General features: G+C 40.1%; 1 protein-coding gene across 3 annotated transcripts in view; it reads left to right on the plus strand.

The window, feature by feature from the left end:
• Positions 1 to 20,141, plus strand: part of LOC140185111 (cadherin-22-like) — a 1,010,842-nt gene that overhangs the window by 503,366 nt on the left and 487,335 nt on the right. For all 3 annotated transcript variants that reach the window (XM_072238393.1, XM_072238399.1, XM_072238408.1), the window contains exon 4: positions 19,098 to 19,217. In XM_072238393.1, coding sequence (XP_072094494.1) covers positions 19,098 to 19,217 — 120 coding nt within the window. The remainder of the gene's footprint in view (positions 1 to 19,097; positions 19,218 to 20,141) is intronic.

Below are 20,141 nucleotides of genomic sequence, written 5' to 3' on the forward strand. Positions count from 1 at the left end.
CTTCCTGGTGACCAACAAGATTATTAACTGTAAACCTATATCTTCAGTAGAGTACCTATGGGTGTGAAATTATACAATCAAACATTAACTTCTTCTATTCACACTACTATAACATCTATCAACTACTTGCAGATATAAAATCACGCAACCAGCTACTTAGTTACAGATATACTGTATATTTTCAAGTATATATTTAAGTGTTTTCAGCTGGTCTACTGGTGGAAAGAGCTGCCTTTACTATGCTCTCATGCTGATCAATGTACCTCTGGCTATCAAAAATAGAGAAGAGTGATTTCTAGTTTCTATGGCAACCTTATTTGGAGCTACAGCCAATGGCTCTGGTCTGACTGTCTCTATAAACTACAGACTTGATGCCTCTCAAGCACACCTGACAAGAACACGAAACTAATAAAAAACACGATTGTAGGCCCTGGAAATCCCAAATATAAATAGAAAATGCTGAAAAGACATAGTAGGTCAGGCAGTATCTGTGCAACAAGAAACAGAGTTAATGCTGCATGTTTGAGATCTTCCATCAGATCTGGGGAATAGAGGAAAGAATTTTGTTTTCAGACTTTGTGGAGGTGATGGAGAAGACAAGGTGAATATCCATGTAAGAAGATACCAGGTGGATTTAAATGGCAATTGCAGCCAGATTGTGTTGCATGTTTCCAGTGGGACATGCTCAGCAAGACAGACAGTTCTAGTGGACAGAGAAAGATTGAGCCAAATTAACAAATAGATGCCTGGCAGAAATTGTCAATACTGATGTTGATTGAAGGAAAAGTTACCTAAAGTTGGAAAATTTAATTTTGAGTTCAGAAAACTAAAAAGTACCCACATGAAAGGTGAGATGTTCTTCCAAATGCTTTTATGGTTGAGATAAAAGTGGGAGTGAGATAGAGAATTAGAGTGTCAGATAGTGGGTAGCTTAGGGTTCCTCCTGCTTTTGGATTCTTCATTTTAGAGAAGACCATGTTGTAAGCACTGAAGACAATACAATAGATTGGAAGAAGTGCCAATGAATTGTTGCTTCAGCTGGAACATTGGTGTAAAAGGAAGAGGTGAAAACTCACAGGTCACATTTGTTTTGCTTGCATGAAGAAGTATCACAATCCTGGGAGTGGATGGTGGTGTGGACTACAGTGTTGTGAAAAGAGTGATCTCTTGAGATGTTGAAGAAGAGGGTATTGGGTAGGTGGAGATCTGTTGGTGAATCTTATTGGAGCTGACCAAAATTCTAATGAATCATTACTGGTCTATTTTAGCAGGATGTATGCATGAGCAATTCAAAGCCTGAGCAAATCCTGGATTTCTTCACTGCCCAGATTTATGATACCCTAAAACATACGGTCCCAGTCTATGCCCGCGAGTGCTCATGTAAGCTCCTGACCCATTGCCACAAGAGCTCAAATTGACCCGTCCAGCTCCAGGGGCAACCAATAGGTTTCTTCCCTTGTAACTGAGGGCATCTCCTGCATTGATGCCCAACATCATTCTGCTCTTCCACAATGAAAAATTACTGAGGGATTACTAATAATATCACAGAAAGCAGCTAATTCTCCATAAACTCTGTGTGGACTTCTCCCTTCCTCAGTAAAGCAGCCAGCATAATCACTGAGTCTACTCCGAACATTGTATGTTCTCCCCCTGCCACTGGGCAGAAGGTAAAATAAAGCCTGCACTTTCTTTGTAGCTTTTACACTTTATTCTGCATTGTTATTGTTTAACCTTGCTTTACCTTCTTACACTGTGTCATGATTTTGATCCATATAAATGTTATGCAAAACAAGCTTTTCACTATATCTCAGCACATGTGACAATAATAAACCAATCAGAAACTGACTAAGGTCTACAAAAGACCAATGATGTAGCAGTAATATATATACTTTCTGAACACAGAACATAGAACATGGAAATTTACAGCACCTTACAGGCCCTTCAGCCCACAATGTTGTGCCGAAACTGCCTAGAATTTCCCTACTGCATAGCCCTCTATTTTTCTAAGCTCCATGTACCTATCTAAGAGGCTCCATTTCAGCCCTGGGAAAAAGCTTCTGACTATCCACACGATCAATGCCCCTCAACATCTTATACACCTTTCTCTGGTCACCTCTCATCCTCCGTTGCTCCAAGGAGAAAAGGCTAAGTTCACTCAGCCTATTCTCATAAGGCATGCTCTCCAATCCAGGCAACATCCTTCAACAATCCAGCACTTTCTCTATCATATCCACATCATTCCTGTAGTGAGGTGACCACTTCTGCTTCTTTCTTAATCAACAACCTAGCCTTACGATTGCCATCAATTGTCCCTTGTGGGTGTGGAAAAGTTGTCTCTTGTTTTCACCTTCTCATTATATGAAGTTTGTTAACTTAGCAGCAGTAGTTCAATGAAATACATGATAATAGAGGAGGAAAAATCTATCTATCAATAAATCAATTAAAGTAAATATATATGTATATATATGTGTGTAGATTGAATAGATTAAAAATAGTGCAAATACAGAAATAAGATATATTTTAAAAAGTGAGGTAGTATTCATGGGTTCAATGACCATTCATGAATCATGTAGCAAATGGGAATCACTGAGTGTGTACCTTCAAGCTTCTGTACCTTCTTTCTGATGGTCACAATGAGAAGAGGGCAATACCATAAGAGGACTGCTCCTTTACACTTGTGGTGAATGAGGAGAGTTATCTAAGCCAACAGTTAATGTCTACAGGCTCTTGCACCACATGCAGTTTGCCAGTCGTTTGACACTTCCAACAACTGGCTGGGCTGAGTCAGTGTGAAATGATTTAGTGAATGAGACAAACAAATTGGAAGCCTAGGAATTCCTATACTAGGTGCCATCTGCCCCGTCACAACAGAGCCACTTTACACAAATATAAGAAGTAAACTGGTTATGTTGCATGTTAACTTATAATTGATGGATTCTCATGACAGCAAAACAAACTGTGTGTGAAGAAGAGTCATTACTCATTTGTCCAATGTGTGAAGTAGGTACAGGTGGTGAGCACTGATGCACAACGTGCTAACAGAAGACGTGTTTCTACAAACAATTCATGTGATGTGGTTTCTAGTCAATATGAACTGTGGTCTCTCTGCACCTTCTTTGGCCCTTCTCACTATCTCACCATCTCTCTCTCTCGGGATTTCAACCTCCTGAAAACTTGGCTATTACTCATTTTTCAGCCTTTGGGAAGAGTATTTAAAGTGAAATTGATCAGACTCGATGAACTTAAACTTTCTATACCCATCAGCATCACAGCTGATTGGCAAAAGTCGGTACATACTCGATGAACTTTAACCTTTGACCAATAAAATACTCAAGTTATTCAGTAGAAAACAGATATGATAAAATGTAATGCGGTGTTGAAAGGGGCAGCTGCAGTGTGGCTAAAGAGCTTTAGAAGCGAAAGGGGATAGCAAGGCAAAGAGATCTATCAAAGAACAAAGCCCTTCTGTCTCTCAATTACTGATTGACAAACCTATACCTTCTGGCTAGTGTCCAAGGTTAAATTTCTACCTCTGATACACATAAAGCCAAAATCTCAGACAAGCTTTCAGTGATTTCTGTCTCAGTTGTTGTCTTTCTTCCTTTTCTTTCTCTGTCTCTCTCAGTGATCTTGGATTGATGTGGCTCCTTTGTCTACAATTGTTTAACCATGTCAAATATTAATGCCCCGCCCCTCTTCCTTAGGTCACTAACAGAGTTCAGATGAGTTATCACCGGAGTTCTTTTACTTTACCTAGTTGAAATCTTTTCTTCACAATCATAGAACAGTACAGCACGGGGATAGGTCATTCAACTCACAATAATGTAATAAACTACTTAAGTTAGTAATTAAATGCTTAACTATACGAGTCCCTTTTGCCAACACAGGAGTGCATATCCCTTCATTTTCTGAAACCCATGTGCCTATCTAAGAGCCTCTAAAATGTTTCTATCATTCTTACCTCCACCACCATACCTGGCAGCACATTCCAGGCACACACCACTCTGTGTAAAGAAAAACTTGCCCCACACATCTCCTTTGAATTTAACCTCCCTGCCCTAGTCAACTCTATCTCTGTCCCTCATAATTTTATATACTTGCATCAAGTCTTCCTTCAGCTTCTGCTGCTTCAGAGAAAGCAACCCCAGTTTTTGTTTGGCATTGTCAGGATTCTGAGAACGAAAGGGTTACTGTGCAAGCAGAGTTTAATGGCAATGGGCCTGAAGTCAAGTCAGGTTTATTGTCATTTAAGTAGATACATACATTTAATGTATATGACCATATAATGTATATAGAAACAAGACAACGTTTCTCCAAACCAGGGTATAAAGCACAGTAGTATACATAACACACATAACACACAATGACTTATGAAGGTAAAGACAAAATCTACAGATGAATCACACACAAATAACAAACTAAGGTGCATTAATATTGAATATTGTAAGGTATGAACAGATTAACTGGTGACACTTCAAATATGTTGTCGCAGGGAGTTCAGAAGTCTAGTAGCCTGGGGGAAGAAAATGTTTCTTATTCTAACCTTTCTTGTTTTTCTGCAGTATAGTTCTGGCATGATGGTAGAAAGTTAAAGAGGACGCTGGATAGATGGGTAGGAGTTCCTTATTAATACTAAGAACCCTCCCTGCATATACAGTGTTCCTCCTGATAAATATCCCCGATGGATGGAGGGGAGATCTCTATGATCCTCTCAGCTGTTCTCACAGTCCTTCGTAGGGATGCTCGACAGTTCCCATACCAGACGGTGATGCAATTTGTCAGAGTGCTCTCAACGGTGCTCCTGCAAAGCACAGTTAAGATGGGGTGCTGAGGAGCCTTGCTTGTCTCTATCTTCTTAGGAAGTGGAGACGCTGCTGTACCTTCTTGTTCAGCGAGGTGATATTAAGCGGCTAGGTGAGGTCATCTGTGATGTGAACCCCCAGGAACTTGGTGCGCTTAACTCTCTTTATGGAGGAGCCATGTATTTGTAGAGTGGGATGGTTTGTCTGCACCTTCCTGAAGTCCACAATGATTTCCTTTGTCTTCTCCACATTCAGGATTAGGTCGTTCTTCTCACACCAATCCGCCAGCCACTCAATCTCCTCTCTATACTCTGTCGTCATTCTTGATAAGGCCAAACACTGTTGGGTCATCCACAACCTTGATGACACAGTTTGCGCTGGATCCTGTGACACAGTCATGCATCAGCAGTGTGAACAGCAGCAGGCTGAGCACACAGCCTTGGAGAGCGCCAGTACTCAGCGTAATGGGAAGAGAGATGTTGCTGCCCACATGGACTGACAGTGGCTTTGCTGTTAAGCAGTCCAGTATCCAGCTGCTGAGGGAGGTGTTGAAACCTAGTGAGGACAGTTTCCCCTCCAGTTTCTGGGGTACAGTAGTGTTGAATGCTGAACTGAAGTCTATAAACAGCAGTCTGGCATATGAGACCCCATTTTCCAGATGGGACAGGACAGAGTGTAAGGCAGAGGCTATTGCCTCATCAGTGGATTGATTTGAGTGATAAGTGAGCTGGCTTACTTGAAAGGCTTTAATGTGCTCGATGACCAGCCGCTCAAAGCATTTCACAATAGTTGATGTTAATGCTACCAGATGAAAGTCTTTTAGACAGGTTACTGTCACTTTCATTGGTACTGGAATGATGGTTGCCACCTTGAAAACCGAGGGGGTCAATGGATTGTTCCAAAAAGATGTTGAACATTCTTACTGAAGTTTAGAAGAACGAGGAGGGACCAATATTCGATGAAACCTATCGTATATTGAAAGGCCTAGATAGTGTGGATGTGGAGAGGATGTTTCCTAATGTGGTGAAGTCAAGGGCCAGAGAGCACAGCCTCAGAATAGAGAGACATCTAATTAGAACCGAGATGAGGAGGAATTTCTTTAGCCAGAAGGCAGTGAATCTGTGGAATTCATTGCCACAGATGGCTGTGGTGGCCAAGTCATTAAGTTTATTTTAAGCTGAGATTGACAGGTTCTTGATTAGTCAGGAGAGCAAAGATTATGGGAAGCATGCAAGAAAATGGGATAATAAATCAGACTTGGTCAAATGGTAGAGCAAACTCGATAGGCCAAGTGGCCTAAATTCTGCTCCTATGTCTTATAGTCTTAAGATCTTATGACTTAGCAGCTTATGTTGCCTAAGCTGTGTCTACCAGCTGAATTCAGAGTGAAGTGAGCTGTACAGCAAATCCCATAGTAACAATCCTCTACTGATGTTTGCAGATCTCAGTGCAGGCTATGAGATATTTCCCTGGTCCTGGTTTTCCTTTTCCAGTTAAATATTTAGAAGCCTCTAGAAAATGATTTAATAGCAGAGTTCTTCCGTAGAACATCAGAGAAGGTTCTATCATGTCCTGCCTCAGCCTTTGTCTCTACAGAGATAACAGCCCCAGATTGTTAACCTCTCCTTATAGTATGTGCTGTCTAAACAAAGTAGCCTTCTGGTAAACCTGTTCTGTACCATTCCTAAAGCCTCCACATCCTTTCTGTAATGGGATAATCAGAACTGAATGCAGTTTTCCAGGTGTGGTTAACCAGAGTTTTGTAAAACAGCAACATAATGTCTTGATTTTTGAACTCAGTGCCTCAACTAATAAGTTCTTTACAAAGTCATAGAAAGGGTGGTGCAAATTTCACCTGGTAGGAATTATTGCATTAAATTTGCTGGGATATGTACAAGTTAGTGAGTATGGTTCACTGAAAACAGACTGTAGGACATTTTGAAAGAGGACTTTTTAACACAGTCAAGTTTAAAATACTCCGGTAATAAAATAAATGCATGGAGAATCAAGGGGCGACTGCAAAAGAGTGTGGACATCAGCGAGTTAGACCGGTAGGAAGAGTTTAAAAGGAGACAGAACCTTCTTCAGCGGTTTGATTGAAGGACGACTGCACAAGCGCTTGTACGTCAGTGAGTTAGACTGGCGCGAAGAATTTAAAAGGAGACAGCTTTACAGAGCAGGCATTGGAGAAGCAGGCGACAGAGTAGAGGGAGACAGAATAGGAGGGCTTTGGCTCAACGGGGCTTCGGTGATAACGGGTTGAGGCCAGGTAGGTTATCTGTGAAGAATAGAAACAGGAGGTCCGGGATGTTTCTGATCGCGTCCATGGTATCCTGAAGTGGGTATCATGGCGGGGAGAGTTCCTCCCTTCTGCCACCTGCGTGGGATGATGAGTCTATCGGGATATTTAAACTTTTTTTTACTGTGCCCATGGTCTGCTCTTTATCAAATTATGGTATTGTTTTGCACTGTTGTAACTATATGTTATAATTATGTGGTTTTGTCAGTTTTAGTCTTGGTTTGTCCTGTGTTTTCTCGTGATATTCTGGAGGAACGTTGTAACATTTTTTAATGCATGCATTTCTAAGTGACAATGAACAAATACTGAGTGTCCTCATAATCTAAAGAAAAAGAAAATCATGACAACAGACACTGTACATGCACGTTATGATCCACATTGTCCAGTGTACCTTGCCTGTGACACCTCACTTTATGATACAGGTGCAGTCATGTCACATGTTATGGGTGATGGAACTGAATGCCCCAAAACATTTGCAATATGTTTTCTGACAGCTGCAGAGAAAAATTACTAACACAGAATGACAGAGAAGTATTGTATCTGGTTTGGGGTGTAAAAAGTATCAACTAGTGTCCAATTTCAGTCCACAGAAGGGCGTTCCATTAACAGCAGCAACATGAACGCTCTGTTTCTGGGAGGACGCAATTGCAAGATCGAATTTAAGAGATCGACTAATCATGGAAATTCTGATGGGTTGTCCTGTTTATGTTTAGAAAAGAAAATAACTGAAAAATTTACAAAACAGGATGCTCCTCTTGACATATTCTCCATAATGCAAATTGAAAATTTCCCTATTACGGCAGAGAGGATCCAAAGAAAACCAGAAAAGACCCCACACTGTCTTAGGTCTACCCGGCAACCCAAAACAGCTGAATGTGCCGCGGAAATTCCAGTTTTTTTATCAGTGCTGGGATAAACTTGCCCTGGATAACAGGGGTTGGCCTATGTGGGAATGAGAGTTGCTGTACCACTCAAGATCAGAGCTGAAGTATTAGAGCAGCTACATGCCAGTCATCTATGATCAAAGTGAAAGCGATGGTTCAAAGCTTTGTCTGGTTGCCTAGGACAGATCAGTCGATCAAGCAGCTTGCCATGCTCTGTTCGGGATGCCAACACATCCAGAAGATGCCAAGAATAGCGCCTCTCCATCCCTAGGAATGGCCTGCATTGCACTGGCAGAGGAATCTTGTGGATTTTGCCAAACGATTTGTTCTGCACAAATTTCTTGGTAGTAGTGGATACATCTGCAAAGTAGTGTTACCACCCCAAAAGCCTCTATTGTAGCCCCGCACACTGCTGATGTTTTGAGAAGACTCTTCTCAAGGACTGGTGTTCCAGAACACTTAGTCAGTGACAATGGACCACAGTTTGTTGCGGAACAGGTTCAGTCATTCCTGAAATGAAATGGAACAAGTCTTTGTGGAAAGGTTTGTCCAGAGTCTAAAGAATGAACTGTGAGCAATATCAACAGAACAAACTATACTGACACAAGATAAGAAGTTCGCCAATCTCCTCATTGCATAATGCAATGTAACACCCTCCAATCCAACATCTCATTGGCTATGCTGTTCCTGGGTTGTCCATTGTGCTTACGTTTGGATCTCCTCAAACCCAGTCTCAGGAGTATGCAGGATAAACAGCTGAGACAAATTGAGGACTGCTCAAACAAGGTGGTTCAATGTTTCACTGCTGGACAAGCTATCCTGGTAAGGGACTACAGTAGTAATCAAAAATGGGTATCTGGAAAGATTAAGGACAGAAATGGAAGGCTCTCCCACACAGTGAAGATTGCATCTGATGTCTTCTGGAGATGAAGCAACAATCATTTCAGGAGAGCAGAGTCAATTGTTAGAGAAGGAAGGTGGCGAGAGCTGTCAGAACAACTTTCTGCAGTCTCAGAGTCAACTCCTACAACCACCATGAAGGTGGCCCCAGAAGCAGAGATTGTTTCACAGCCACAACTCTCACCTGCCGAACACATTGATCCTTCTTGTTAGGAAAGACATTATCCCACAAGAATAAGAGAGGCTCTTCAGTGATTAATTACTATGAGCATTGCATTACATATTTGAGTTGAGAAGCATTCTATATTGAGTTAAAGTTTATAGCTAAACAGGGAGGTGTGCATTGTATTTAATATTTCAGTAATACTTGAGTAATATTGTTAATATAATTTTGATTATGCATTCTTTGTTTGTACATTAATTCATTATGGGTTATATTTAAGAAAACATGTATATCATGCATCATTACACCACCACATCATCTTCAAGCGGCTCGCTAAGTACAACTAAATATACACAGGTCATCCTCAGTCTCTTGTTTTTCTTTCAATTAGTTTAATGCTTTGGAGCTACAAAACATAACACGCAGCCCTCTCAAAGACTCCATGTCCATCCTATAGAGTGGTGACCAGAACTGCACACAATACTCCATGTATGGCCTACATAAAAATTCATATACTGTGACATGATTTCCTAACTTTTGTACTCAGCTGATGAAGACAAGCATGCTGAATTCCTTCTTTAACATCATATCCGCTTGTGTAGTCATGGGTTAAACTTTTTACACTCTGTGTTTCAAAGAGAGAAGATGACTTCCCATGTCAAAACATAAAGCAATTTGACAACTGCGCAGGCTAACTTTCAGCAGGAATAAGTGATGCCATTGGACATTTAGCATCACAAAACCCTGGGCACACCCTTGCATTGTAGGACCTCCATCAATGAGCCTCAAGCCTTCTGTCAATCATGCAAGGGACAGCTGGAGCTGGCCTGTGCATGTCGCTACGGTCAAACTCTCTGTATTGATTTGCTCAGTGCAAGTTTATTCATTAGCTGCATCTCAATTACCTTCAGGGACTGGCTAAGAAGTAGTCGTTTCGCTTCAGGGAGATGCTTGCTGAAGGCAGGATAAAATCTGCCATTTTTAATGCTGTCCTTGCTGATTACAAATCCATCCTTAATCCATCCTCTGTTCAAGTCAAAACTGTGTAAATAAGAAAAAAAGCCTACCCCATACATTTCCTTTAAATTTTCACTCCTCCCCACCCCCACCCTGCCCACAGTAAATGCATGCCTTTCGAGTATTAGGCGTTTTGACCCTGGGGGAAAATACCAGCTGTCTACTCTGTCTACGCCATTCCGAATTTTATAAATTTCTATCAGATTCCCCACAGCATTTGCTGCTCCTCGCATGGTACATACTCCACTTACTGGCTTAAGATTTCACACAGTTATTCATTTTAAATTCTTCTTATTAGAATCCATGGAAGTAAAAAGTCAGATGCAAAGGTCAGGAACTAAAATGCTGATAGGGATTTGTAAAATGTATTTTAGGTTGGCTGACCTGTCATGTCTCCTGCCAATGTGAAGCTGAGATGAAAGAGGACAGAGGCATCTCAGGAGAAATTAGATAAACACAGAGGGAGAAAGGAAGAGAAGTCCATATCAATGTAAAGACTTGCTTATTTGTCATCCTTTATCCGAAAACTCAGTTGTTGCAAGTTATTTTATGTTTCAACATTCACCAATCACTGTTCCTCCTTGACAATGTGGCATGCAAAATATCAAATGCATTAACCTGGACAAGTACACTCAGTTGCCACTTTGTTAGGTACACCTATATATCTGCTCATTAATGTAACTGTCTAATCCGCTAATCATATGCTAGCAATTCAACGCATAAAAGCATGAAGATATGGTCAAGAGGTTCAGTTGTTGTTCAGACCAAACATCAAATTGGGGAGGAGATATGATCTAAGCTTTGACCGTGGAATGATTGCTGGTGCCAGATGGGTCGGTTTGATTATCTCTGCAACGCAGTGTCTAGAGTTTACGGAGAACGGCGCAGTAAACAAAAATATATCCAGTGAGCCCCAGTTCTATGGGTGAAAATGCCTTGAGGGAGGTTGGAGGAGAATGGCAAGACTGGTCCGAGCTGACAGGAAGGTGACAGTAACTTGGATAACTCCATGTTACAACAGTGTTGTGCAGAAGAAGATCTCTGAACACGCAACACATTGAATTTTGAAGTGGGTGGGCTATGGCAGCGAGGGATCACGAACATACTATCAAGGTCACCTCATAAAGTGGCCACTGAGTTAATGCGCATATCCACAAATATTATCATAAGCCATGCTTGTTTTTCCAGTTGATAGGTCGGGCGGGGAAAAAGTTCATGCATAACACAGGGCAGACAAAACTAGGGTGAACACTTCAAAAAGTGATATGTAACCCAGGTCTTTCCAAAATCACTCCAGACCTCTATCATTCCAGTAGAATTCTTCCCACCAAAACTCTAGCCCCCACTTTTTCCTGAAAGAAACCCTCCTATTGACCACGCAGACAACAGAAATTCTGCAGATGCTGGAAATTCAAGCAACACACATCAAAGTTGCTGGTGAACGCAGCAGGCCAGGCAGCATCTCTAGGAAGAGGCGTTAGTCCTGACAAAGGGTCTCGGCCTGAAACGTCAACTGCGCCTCTTCCTAGAGATGCTGCCTGGCCTGCTGCGTTCACCAGCAACTCTGATGTGTGTTCCTCCTATTGACCATGAGTCTTATTCTTTCAAAGTGATCTCCTTTTCACTTGGTGGATTAACTTTCTGTGACATGACACAAGGCTTAATGACCGTCTTTTATTTTTTTTAATTTAAAGATGCAGCTTGAATAGGCCCTTCCAGCTCTTCAGGCCATACATCCAGCTACCACCGAATTAACCCTAGTCTAATCATGGGACGATTTACAACGACCAATTAATCTACTAACTAATACAATCACAAAAGTAGAAAAATCTGCAGATGCTGGAAATCCAAGCAACACACACACAAAATGCTGGAGGAACTCAGCAGGCGGGTCCTGATGAAGGGACTCGGCCGGAAACATTAACTGTACTCTTTTCCATAGGTGCTGCCTGACCTGCTGAGTTCCTCCAGCATCATGAAGATGTACAGGTTAGTAAGTTGTGGGCATACGATGTTGACAGCGGAAGCATGACAACACTTGCAGGCTGTCCCAACACATCCTCTGACATGGTAGGCTATGGTGGAAAATGACTCATTTCACTGTACAGTATGTTTCAATGTACCTTTGGCAAATGCAACAAATCTGAGCTCTTTCTTCTACAATGATACATTATTCTGAAGTACTTGCAAAGTAACCTAATGATTTGTGATTACTTATTGCACTTTCAAAGACATGTCATCCTTTTGACACCCAAACAAGCATAATGCAGGAAACACAACAGCAGAATCGGGAAGAAGAAAATGTGAGATGATCCTTCTTCTCTAGATAATATTTATCTGGACTGAGTAAGCCTGCACAGTGGAAACAGCCTTTAGAAGTTGAGTTAATTTAGCATAAATTAATACAATACAATGCATACTGAATGCATGCATTAAATGAGACTCAGGCATGTTTGTATGTAAGAGTTAAGAAGGCTTGTTCCTTTAATATTAGACTCTGGCAAAACTGCATTTGGAAGATAGTGTAAATTCTAATCTTCCTACCGAAGGCATGTGTTTTCTCCAGGTACTCCAATTTCCTCCCACAGTCCAAAGATGGATCAGTTAGTAAGATCTCTGGTCATTATAAATTGTCCTGCGATTAGGGTAGGGTTAAATCAGGAGCTACTGAGCGGCACAGCTCAAAGAGCTGGAAGAGTCTATTCCACATTATATCTCAATAAATAAATAAATATAGACTTGTGATCAGAGTAGTGCAGTGAAGAATCAGCAGATTGATTCCACAGATGGTTGGTTTATTATACGAGGGAAGTTTAAACAGACTAAGCTTGTATATTTTTGAAAATGCAAACAACAGGAATTCTGCAGATGCTGGAAATTCAAGCAACACACATCAAAGTTTTTGGTGAACGCAGCAGGCCAGGCAGCATCTCTAGGAAGAGACCCTGACGAAGGGTCTCAGCCTGAAACGTCAACTGTACCTCTTCCTAGAGATGCTGCCTGGCCTGCTGCGTTCACCAGCAACTTTGATGTGTGTTGCTTGTATATTTTGGAGTTTAGATGAATGAGATTTGTTCTCATTGACAAAGGCAAAATTATTACGGAGCGTCGATGGATAGAGTTCCTCGAGCTGGTGTGTCTTGTGGATCACAAGGACAATCAGTATAAGGTAACAGACATCAAAATACTGACCTCAGAGAAACATCTTTGCTCAGAAACTTGGAAGAATGTGGAAATCACTACTCCATGGAGTGGCTAAGGGGGGAAACAATAGAAAATTATTTGAAAGAAGGCTGGATATGCTCAAGACAAGGAATAGAATAGGGAGCTAATGAAGTCCGATAAGGAAGTGACTAAGGAAAACTAAGGAAATACATGATCTGCCTTCATTTTCAGAAATCTCTGGAACATTCTGTCTGAAAATGTATAAGTAATGAAAAATGCCCAAAATTATCTTCTGCATAAAAAAGCCCATGCATCTGCTGTAATTAGCCCACTGCATTCAACGGGTCAACCAGATTTCACTTTATAGAATGCAGGGGATATTAATTTAAGTGAATACTTTAGCTCCAGTGGACATATCAGCTTTTTTAAAACAATCTTTAGTTGCTTAATGACAAGTTCCAAAAATTATGTTCTATTTCTCATGCTCATTGCATATCAATGATGTGCTTTTCCACTTTATCAACCAAGTGGTCCCAAGCCAAGTATCACACACTCTCTACACATAGAATATAAATCTCACTCTATGCCTTAATGGTGGTATAAGAATCTCTCTGCATAACCTCTGTAAAATATTTTTTTATTGAGAACCCATATTGCCTATGGCTCCTCTGTGCAGTGGTTAGCGCTGAGTTATGAGCAATTTCATACCAATAGTTTGCATACCTCTGGGAGCGTAAGACCTTACAAAATGGCAGCAATGTTAGACATTAAGACATGGAAGGAGCCCACTGTGTCAACAAGCAGGCACTTTTTAAGTTTGTTTGGCTACCTGTATAATTAAATCATTTCTATTAAAAATAAACCTAGTGTGCTGGAAATTTATCCATGAGTATAAAATATGGAAAGAGAGACCATCAAATCAGCACCTTATTGATTTAGACAACAATAAGTGTTCCCTTAACACTGCTAATTCCCTTAATTATAGACCAGAAGGGAAGTTATTGATAGCAAAACAAGGAAAACCAATCAAAGCACGTCAATCTGTATGAAGCATGGAGTCAAACACTCAGAGATCACTACAGCACAGAAACAGGAACTTCAGCCCCCCAGTCCATGCCTAACCATTCATCTGACTCATTCCGTCAACTTGAACATGAATCATAGCACTCCATACACCTCCACCGTGTACCTATTCAAATTTCTCTTAAATGTTGAATCAACCCTGTATCCACCACTTGTGCTGGCAACTCGTTCCACACTCTTACCACCCTCTGAGTGAAGAAGTTCTCCCTGATATTCCCCTTAAATATTTCATCTTTCATCCTTAACCTCTAGTGGGAGTCTCAGCCAGCCTCAGTGGGAAAAAAAACCTGCTTGTATTTACCTTATCTATACTCCTCATAATTTTGTACACCTCTATCAAATCTCCCTCAGACTTCTATGTTCTAGGAAATAAAGTGCTAACCTATTCAACCTTTCCCCATAACTGAGGTACTCAAGAACTGGCAAAATCCTTGTCAATTTTCTCTGTTCTCTTTCAATATTGTTCATAGTTTTCCTGTAGGTAGATGACCAAAGCTGCACATAAAATCCCAACACCTATATTCAAAGTATTGTTTTATGAAGGACAATCTGCCAAAAGCTTTCTTTATGATATCTCTCCACCTGTGACACATCTTTCAAGGAATTATGGACCTGTATACCCAGCCCTATCTGCTCTACCACACTTTTCAGTGTTCTACTGCTCACCATGTAGGACCTACCCTGGTTGATCATCCCAAAGTGCAACAGCTCACACTTGTTTGTATTAAATTCCATCTACATTTTTCAGTCCATTCTATTATTCCACCTGGTCCCAATCCCGTTTCAAGCTTTGGTAGTCTTCCTTGTTGTCTACTAATCTTGGTGATATCCAGAAAATATTGATCCAGTTTACCACATTATCATTCAGATCATTGATATAGTTAATAATCAACAATAGACCTTGCACCAATCCCTGTGGCACGGCACCAGTTACAGGCCTCCAGTAAGAGAGGCAACCGTCTGCTACCACTCTCTGGTTTCTCCTGTGATGCCCCTGTCTAATTCAATTTCTTACCACATCTTGAATGCGAAGCGACTGAACCTTCTTGACCAAACTCTCATGTGTGACCTTGTCAATGGCTTTGTGTTGCCTTAATAGTAACTTCCTCAAAACTTTCTATAAGATTTGTTAGACACAACCTACCACGCACAAAGCCATGATGACCATCCCTAACCAGTTTCTGTCTGTCCAAAATTTATATATCTTGTCCCTTAGAATATTTTTCAATAGCTTTCCACTTAATGATCACTAGTCAATAATTTCTTGGCTTCTACTCACAGTCTTTCTTAAACAATGGAACAACATTGGCTATCCTCCAAACCTTCAGCTTCTAGCATGTGGCTAAGAATGTTTTAAATATCTCTGCTAAAGTCCCTGCAATTTCTGCACTTACCTCCCACAGAATCCAAGGGAATATCTTGTCAGGGCCAGAGGATCTGTCCACCCTAGTTTGCTTCGAGAGAGCAAACAGCTACCCCTCTATAATCTGTATAGGGTCCATGACCTCGTGCCTCACTTCTGTAGACTCTGTATCTGTATCCTGAGTAAATACAGATGCAAAAAACAAAAAATCCATTTAAGATCTCCTTCATCTCTTTCAGTTCCACACAAAGATTACCACTCTGATCTTCCAGAGGACTAATTTTGTCCCTTGATATCCTTTTCCTTTTAGTACATCTGTAGAAGCCTTTAGGATTCCCCTTCACCTTGTCTACTAGAGCAATGTCATGGCTTCTTTTAGCCCTCCTGATTTCCTTCTTAAGTGTTCTCTTGCATTTCTCACATTCTTCAAGTACCTTATTTGTTCCTACCTCTCTATACCTGCTATGCACCTTCTTCCTTTACTTAACCGGGGCCTCAATATCTCTTGAAAATCTAGGTTCCTTAAACCTGTTAACCATGCCTTTTATTCTGACAGAAACATACAAACATTTGACTCTCAAAGTTTCACTTTTAAAAGCCTTCCACATACCAAGTAAACCTTTGCCAGAAAACAACCCAAACCATACTTTCAGATCCTTTCCGATACCATCAAAATTGGCCTTTCTCCAATTTAGAATCTCAACTCAAGTTCAAGACCTTTCTATTTCCATAGTTACTTTGAAGGTAATGACATTTTGATCACTAAATCCACCTAAAAAATAGGGAGAAGCTTCAAAAGCACTAAATCTGCAGTCCTTCTGGCCAGTTCTAAAAGTTATTACCTTGGTTTATTCGGCAGTTTTTTTTCTATATCACTCTTGTTGAAGGTAGTTATTGCACAGTATCAAATTGGTGATCAGTGTGGATTTCTCAGCATCAGCTTTTGGCTTTATTCTGAGTGTGGAGGTGAATTTGTATATGATTCTTAATCTACAGTCAAATAGCAAGGCCAAGCCATGGCAGTCCTCTTGATTACAGTGTTAATTGTTGGGAGGTCAAATATGTTCCGAATATCGGTGCTCCATTAATGGGGTCAACAGCAAGCCTGACAAATGTGCTCCTGCCAATAATGGTGAAGTAAACAAAAGCTTGTATAATCCCATCAATAATTAACATAGAGCAGGATGGCCCTGGGGACAGAGAAGGAAGAATTGAAAATCTTTCAACCGTGAGCCCAAAACAGCTATGTAAATATAACTGGTTATAAATATGATTGGAAAAGCACATTCCAGGCCTCAGGAATCAGCTGAGTATCTGCAGGATACCTCTTCTTTTTCAAACTTGTCATAGATAAATAATTCACAAAGAACATTGCATCAATATGGCTTAATTTTAAAAGGAGACATTATGTACATCTTTGAAATTATATTATAGGCAGATTTTGAATGCTGACATGGTTAAGCATGAGATTTTATAGCAAATGGACATTTGGCAGGAATGCAGGATTTGATTCACTGGAAGAATTCAAGGCTGAGTTTTAGCTTCCGGCCTTAATTTGAATTAACCTATTCTCCTGATAAATATCCCTTTGCTTATCCTTTCTCGATTATGGATGATTTTTACCGTAATTTCTGATTAACCAGTGGGGAGCCAATTATATGTGGGTATGAGTCTCGAAGATCAATTTCTGCTGGGTAAGAGATTTAAATTAGATCAATTGAATTGAAATTGCAAACCACAAAAAGTACCTGGATGATTCTTCTGATTTTAATTTGTACCTTTGAAACCCCAGGACAAAGTTTTATGTGTCATTGCCCCTGCTTCAAGAAACCTTTACTGTTGTTATCTGAGTTTTCCACCTAATACACAGAATTGTTACCTGGTATTGTCAGTCTGGTCCACTTATGGTTCCAGAATCACTTGTTGGTTTCAAATTAAATTTCTTTACGGTTGCATCACCTCTCTCAACATCTGCAGCTCACTGCACCCTACAGTTACAAGCACAACATTCTCAAAGACACAAAAGGTCCATAGTTTCAAGTTCAAATTTAAGGCAAATTTATTATTAAAATACGTATTGTATATGTCACTATATACTACCCTAAGATTCATTCTCCTGTAGGCATTCACAGTAGATATAGAAAAATACAATGGAATCATTGAAAACCTACACTAGACAAAGACGGACAAGCAATGCAAAAGACCTGTGCAAATACAAAGAACGCAATAAAATAATTATTAATATTGAAAACATGAGTTGTAGAGTCCTTGAATGTGAGCCTATAGGTCGTGGAATTAGTTCAGTGTTGAGGTGAGTGCAGTTATCCACGTTGCTTCAGGAATTAAATTGCTGTTTGAATCACACGATATAATCACACAATCATACACTATCTCATAATATACATTCATATTCAAAAATCACTTTGAGTACTGAAAGGGACATATGACAGTGTTTCCTTTTTACATTAATCATCACAGAAAAAAGGACTTTTTGGCTGGAGTATGATATACTGGAAATGACATGTCACCTGCCACATGATAGTGTGAGAATGACACATACCGCACCTATGGGACTGAGGGCAGCACAGAACTGAGATCATTTTAATTCAAGTCAGGATCTCTGAACCATTATTTGTAGGGTGCATTTCCTTTTTCTTCTCTAATCCTTCAGCTGTTTCTCAAGAACCTGCTTCTCAGATGAACAAAGGACTAATTGATAATAATGGATTGCTTTTCAGTGATGTATTGATTGTATTTTTTATCACTTCATTGTGCATCTGTAATCAATGAAAAGTTGTTGATTATTATTTCACAATACTTCCAAATAATTTGTGGCATTCTCCACTACTGTTACATCCAAAAAGGAATATCAAGGGCATGAACAAGATGTCTCTTCTCTACCATAAGCTCCTCGAGCTCTCAACATTTGGAAGTGAGACTTGATAGGATTTCTCCTCCCCAGAAATCCCAGTGTTTCTGTATTCCCTATGAACCTCTATATGCATATTTGTAACAAAGAATTTAAAGCCTGCATTGTAACAGTTTCATTGTTTTACTTTGAATATCCAGTTAATGAGGAGCAGTGAGACACAATGAATTCTGAAGTCTCTCCCAACCTGCCCCATAAGGGATTGACAACAGCTACTTAATGTCTGGAAAAATTACTAAATGATCCCGTTCCTTGGATTTTGTATGGATCAAGATTGGGATAAGACAGTTCACTAATTGCTCATCCAATGACAGAACTGGACTTCAAATATACGGACTGTATAAAAAGAACTTTTGAGAAAACCTCACTTGAATCTAACAAGCTGATCTTATAAGTTTCTTGCTCAAATATAACAATTTACGTAATGTATAATTTAATGTCATGAGTAATTAATTTTTAAAAAGTGACCGATGTTGCTCCTGTTTCCTGCAGGGACATCGGTGATGCAGGTGACTGCTTCAGATGCGGATGATCCAACATATGGAAGCAGTGCAAGGCTGTTATACAGTCTAGTGGAGGACCAGGACCAATTCACAGTGGATCTCAAGACCGGTAGGTAGGAGCTGCTCCTTGTCCTGAATACAGTTCTTGCTATAGGAAAGAAATACCAGGCTCTAATAGCTTTTCTACATTGTCATGATTTCTTAGATAGGTATATTTATTGTCTCTGGGTCTCAAATTTGTCAGAATATTTCCATTATGACAGAATATCCTTACATAATGATTAAAATATATTGTCTCCCCCTGTCTACACCTATCATCTTCTCTCACGTATGTGATTCTTAAATATCCTTATTGTTCACCTTTTCCTTTTCACAACTGCTCTTGTTTCCTGATCTCTGTGCATTTTGTCTTATTCTCCAATGTTTTTCTTTGTGGCTCCCTATCTCTCTTCCTTCAGTCAATTTCCTTTACTCTTCTGTGTCTTACACATTCTTTCTTTTCTATACATTCCCCTTTGGTGTTTTACTCCTTCATTCTCCCTCTTTTTTGTTTCCTTGGTTTTCTTTCCATCACATTTATTTCTTCTCTTGCCGTCCCTTTCTTGCTCCTTCCCCATGCCCTTCCATTCGTGTCACACGGTCCATTATTAGGACCTGGATTATTGGAATAATACAGGCAACAGGAGCATCCTCTTTTGTAAAAGAATTGATGAACCTTTTTCTTCCAATCAATGGAGAGCATGACCTTATTAGTCTATAATCAACAATTGAAATTATTCAAACTGTTTGATTTTTGGCACTGTGTTTTAAATGCTCCTCCTAACTGATATTTGACATGCCATTTGCTATTTCAACTGAAAAGTCATCTTATTTATCAACGTTCTGGGAAAGTGTACCTTGCACTAACGTGATGAAATCATAACACAACTTTAGGACAGGATTATTAGCAACACACAAAGTGTTGGAGGAGCTCAGTAAATCAGGTAGCATCAATGGAGGGGAATAAACAGTCAATATTTCTGAATCCAGATGA

The sequence above is a fragment of the Mobula birostris genome, chromosome 2 (assembly GCF_030028105.1).
Source record: "Mobula birostris isolate sMobBir1 chromosome 2, sMobBir1.hap1, whole genome shotgun sequence".
Lineage (NCBI taxonomy): Eukaryota > Metazoa > Chordata > Chondrichthyes > Myliobatiformes > Myliobatidae > Mobula > Mobula birostris.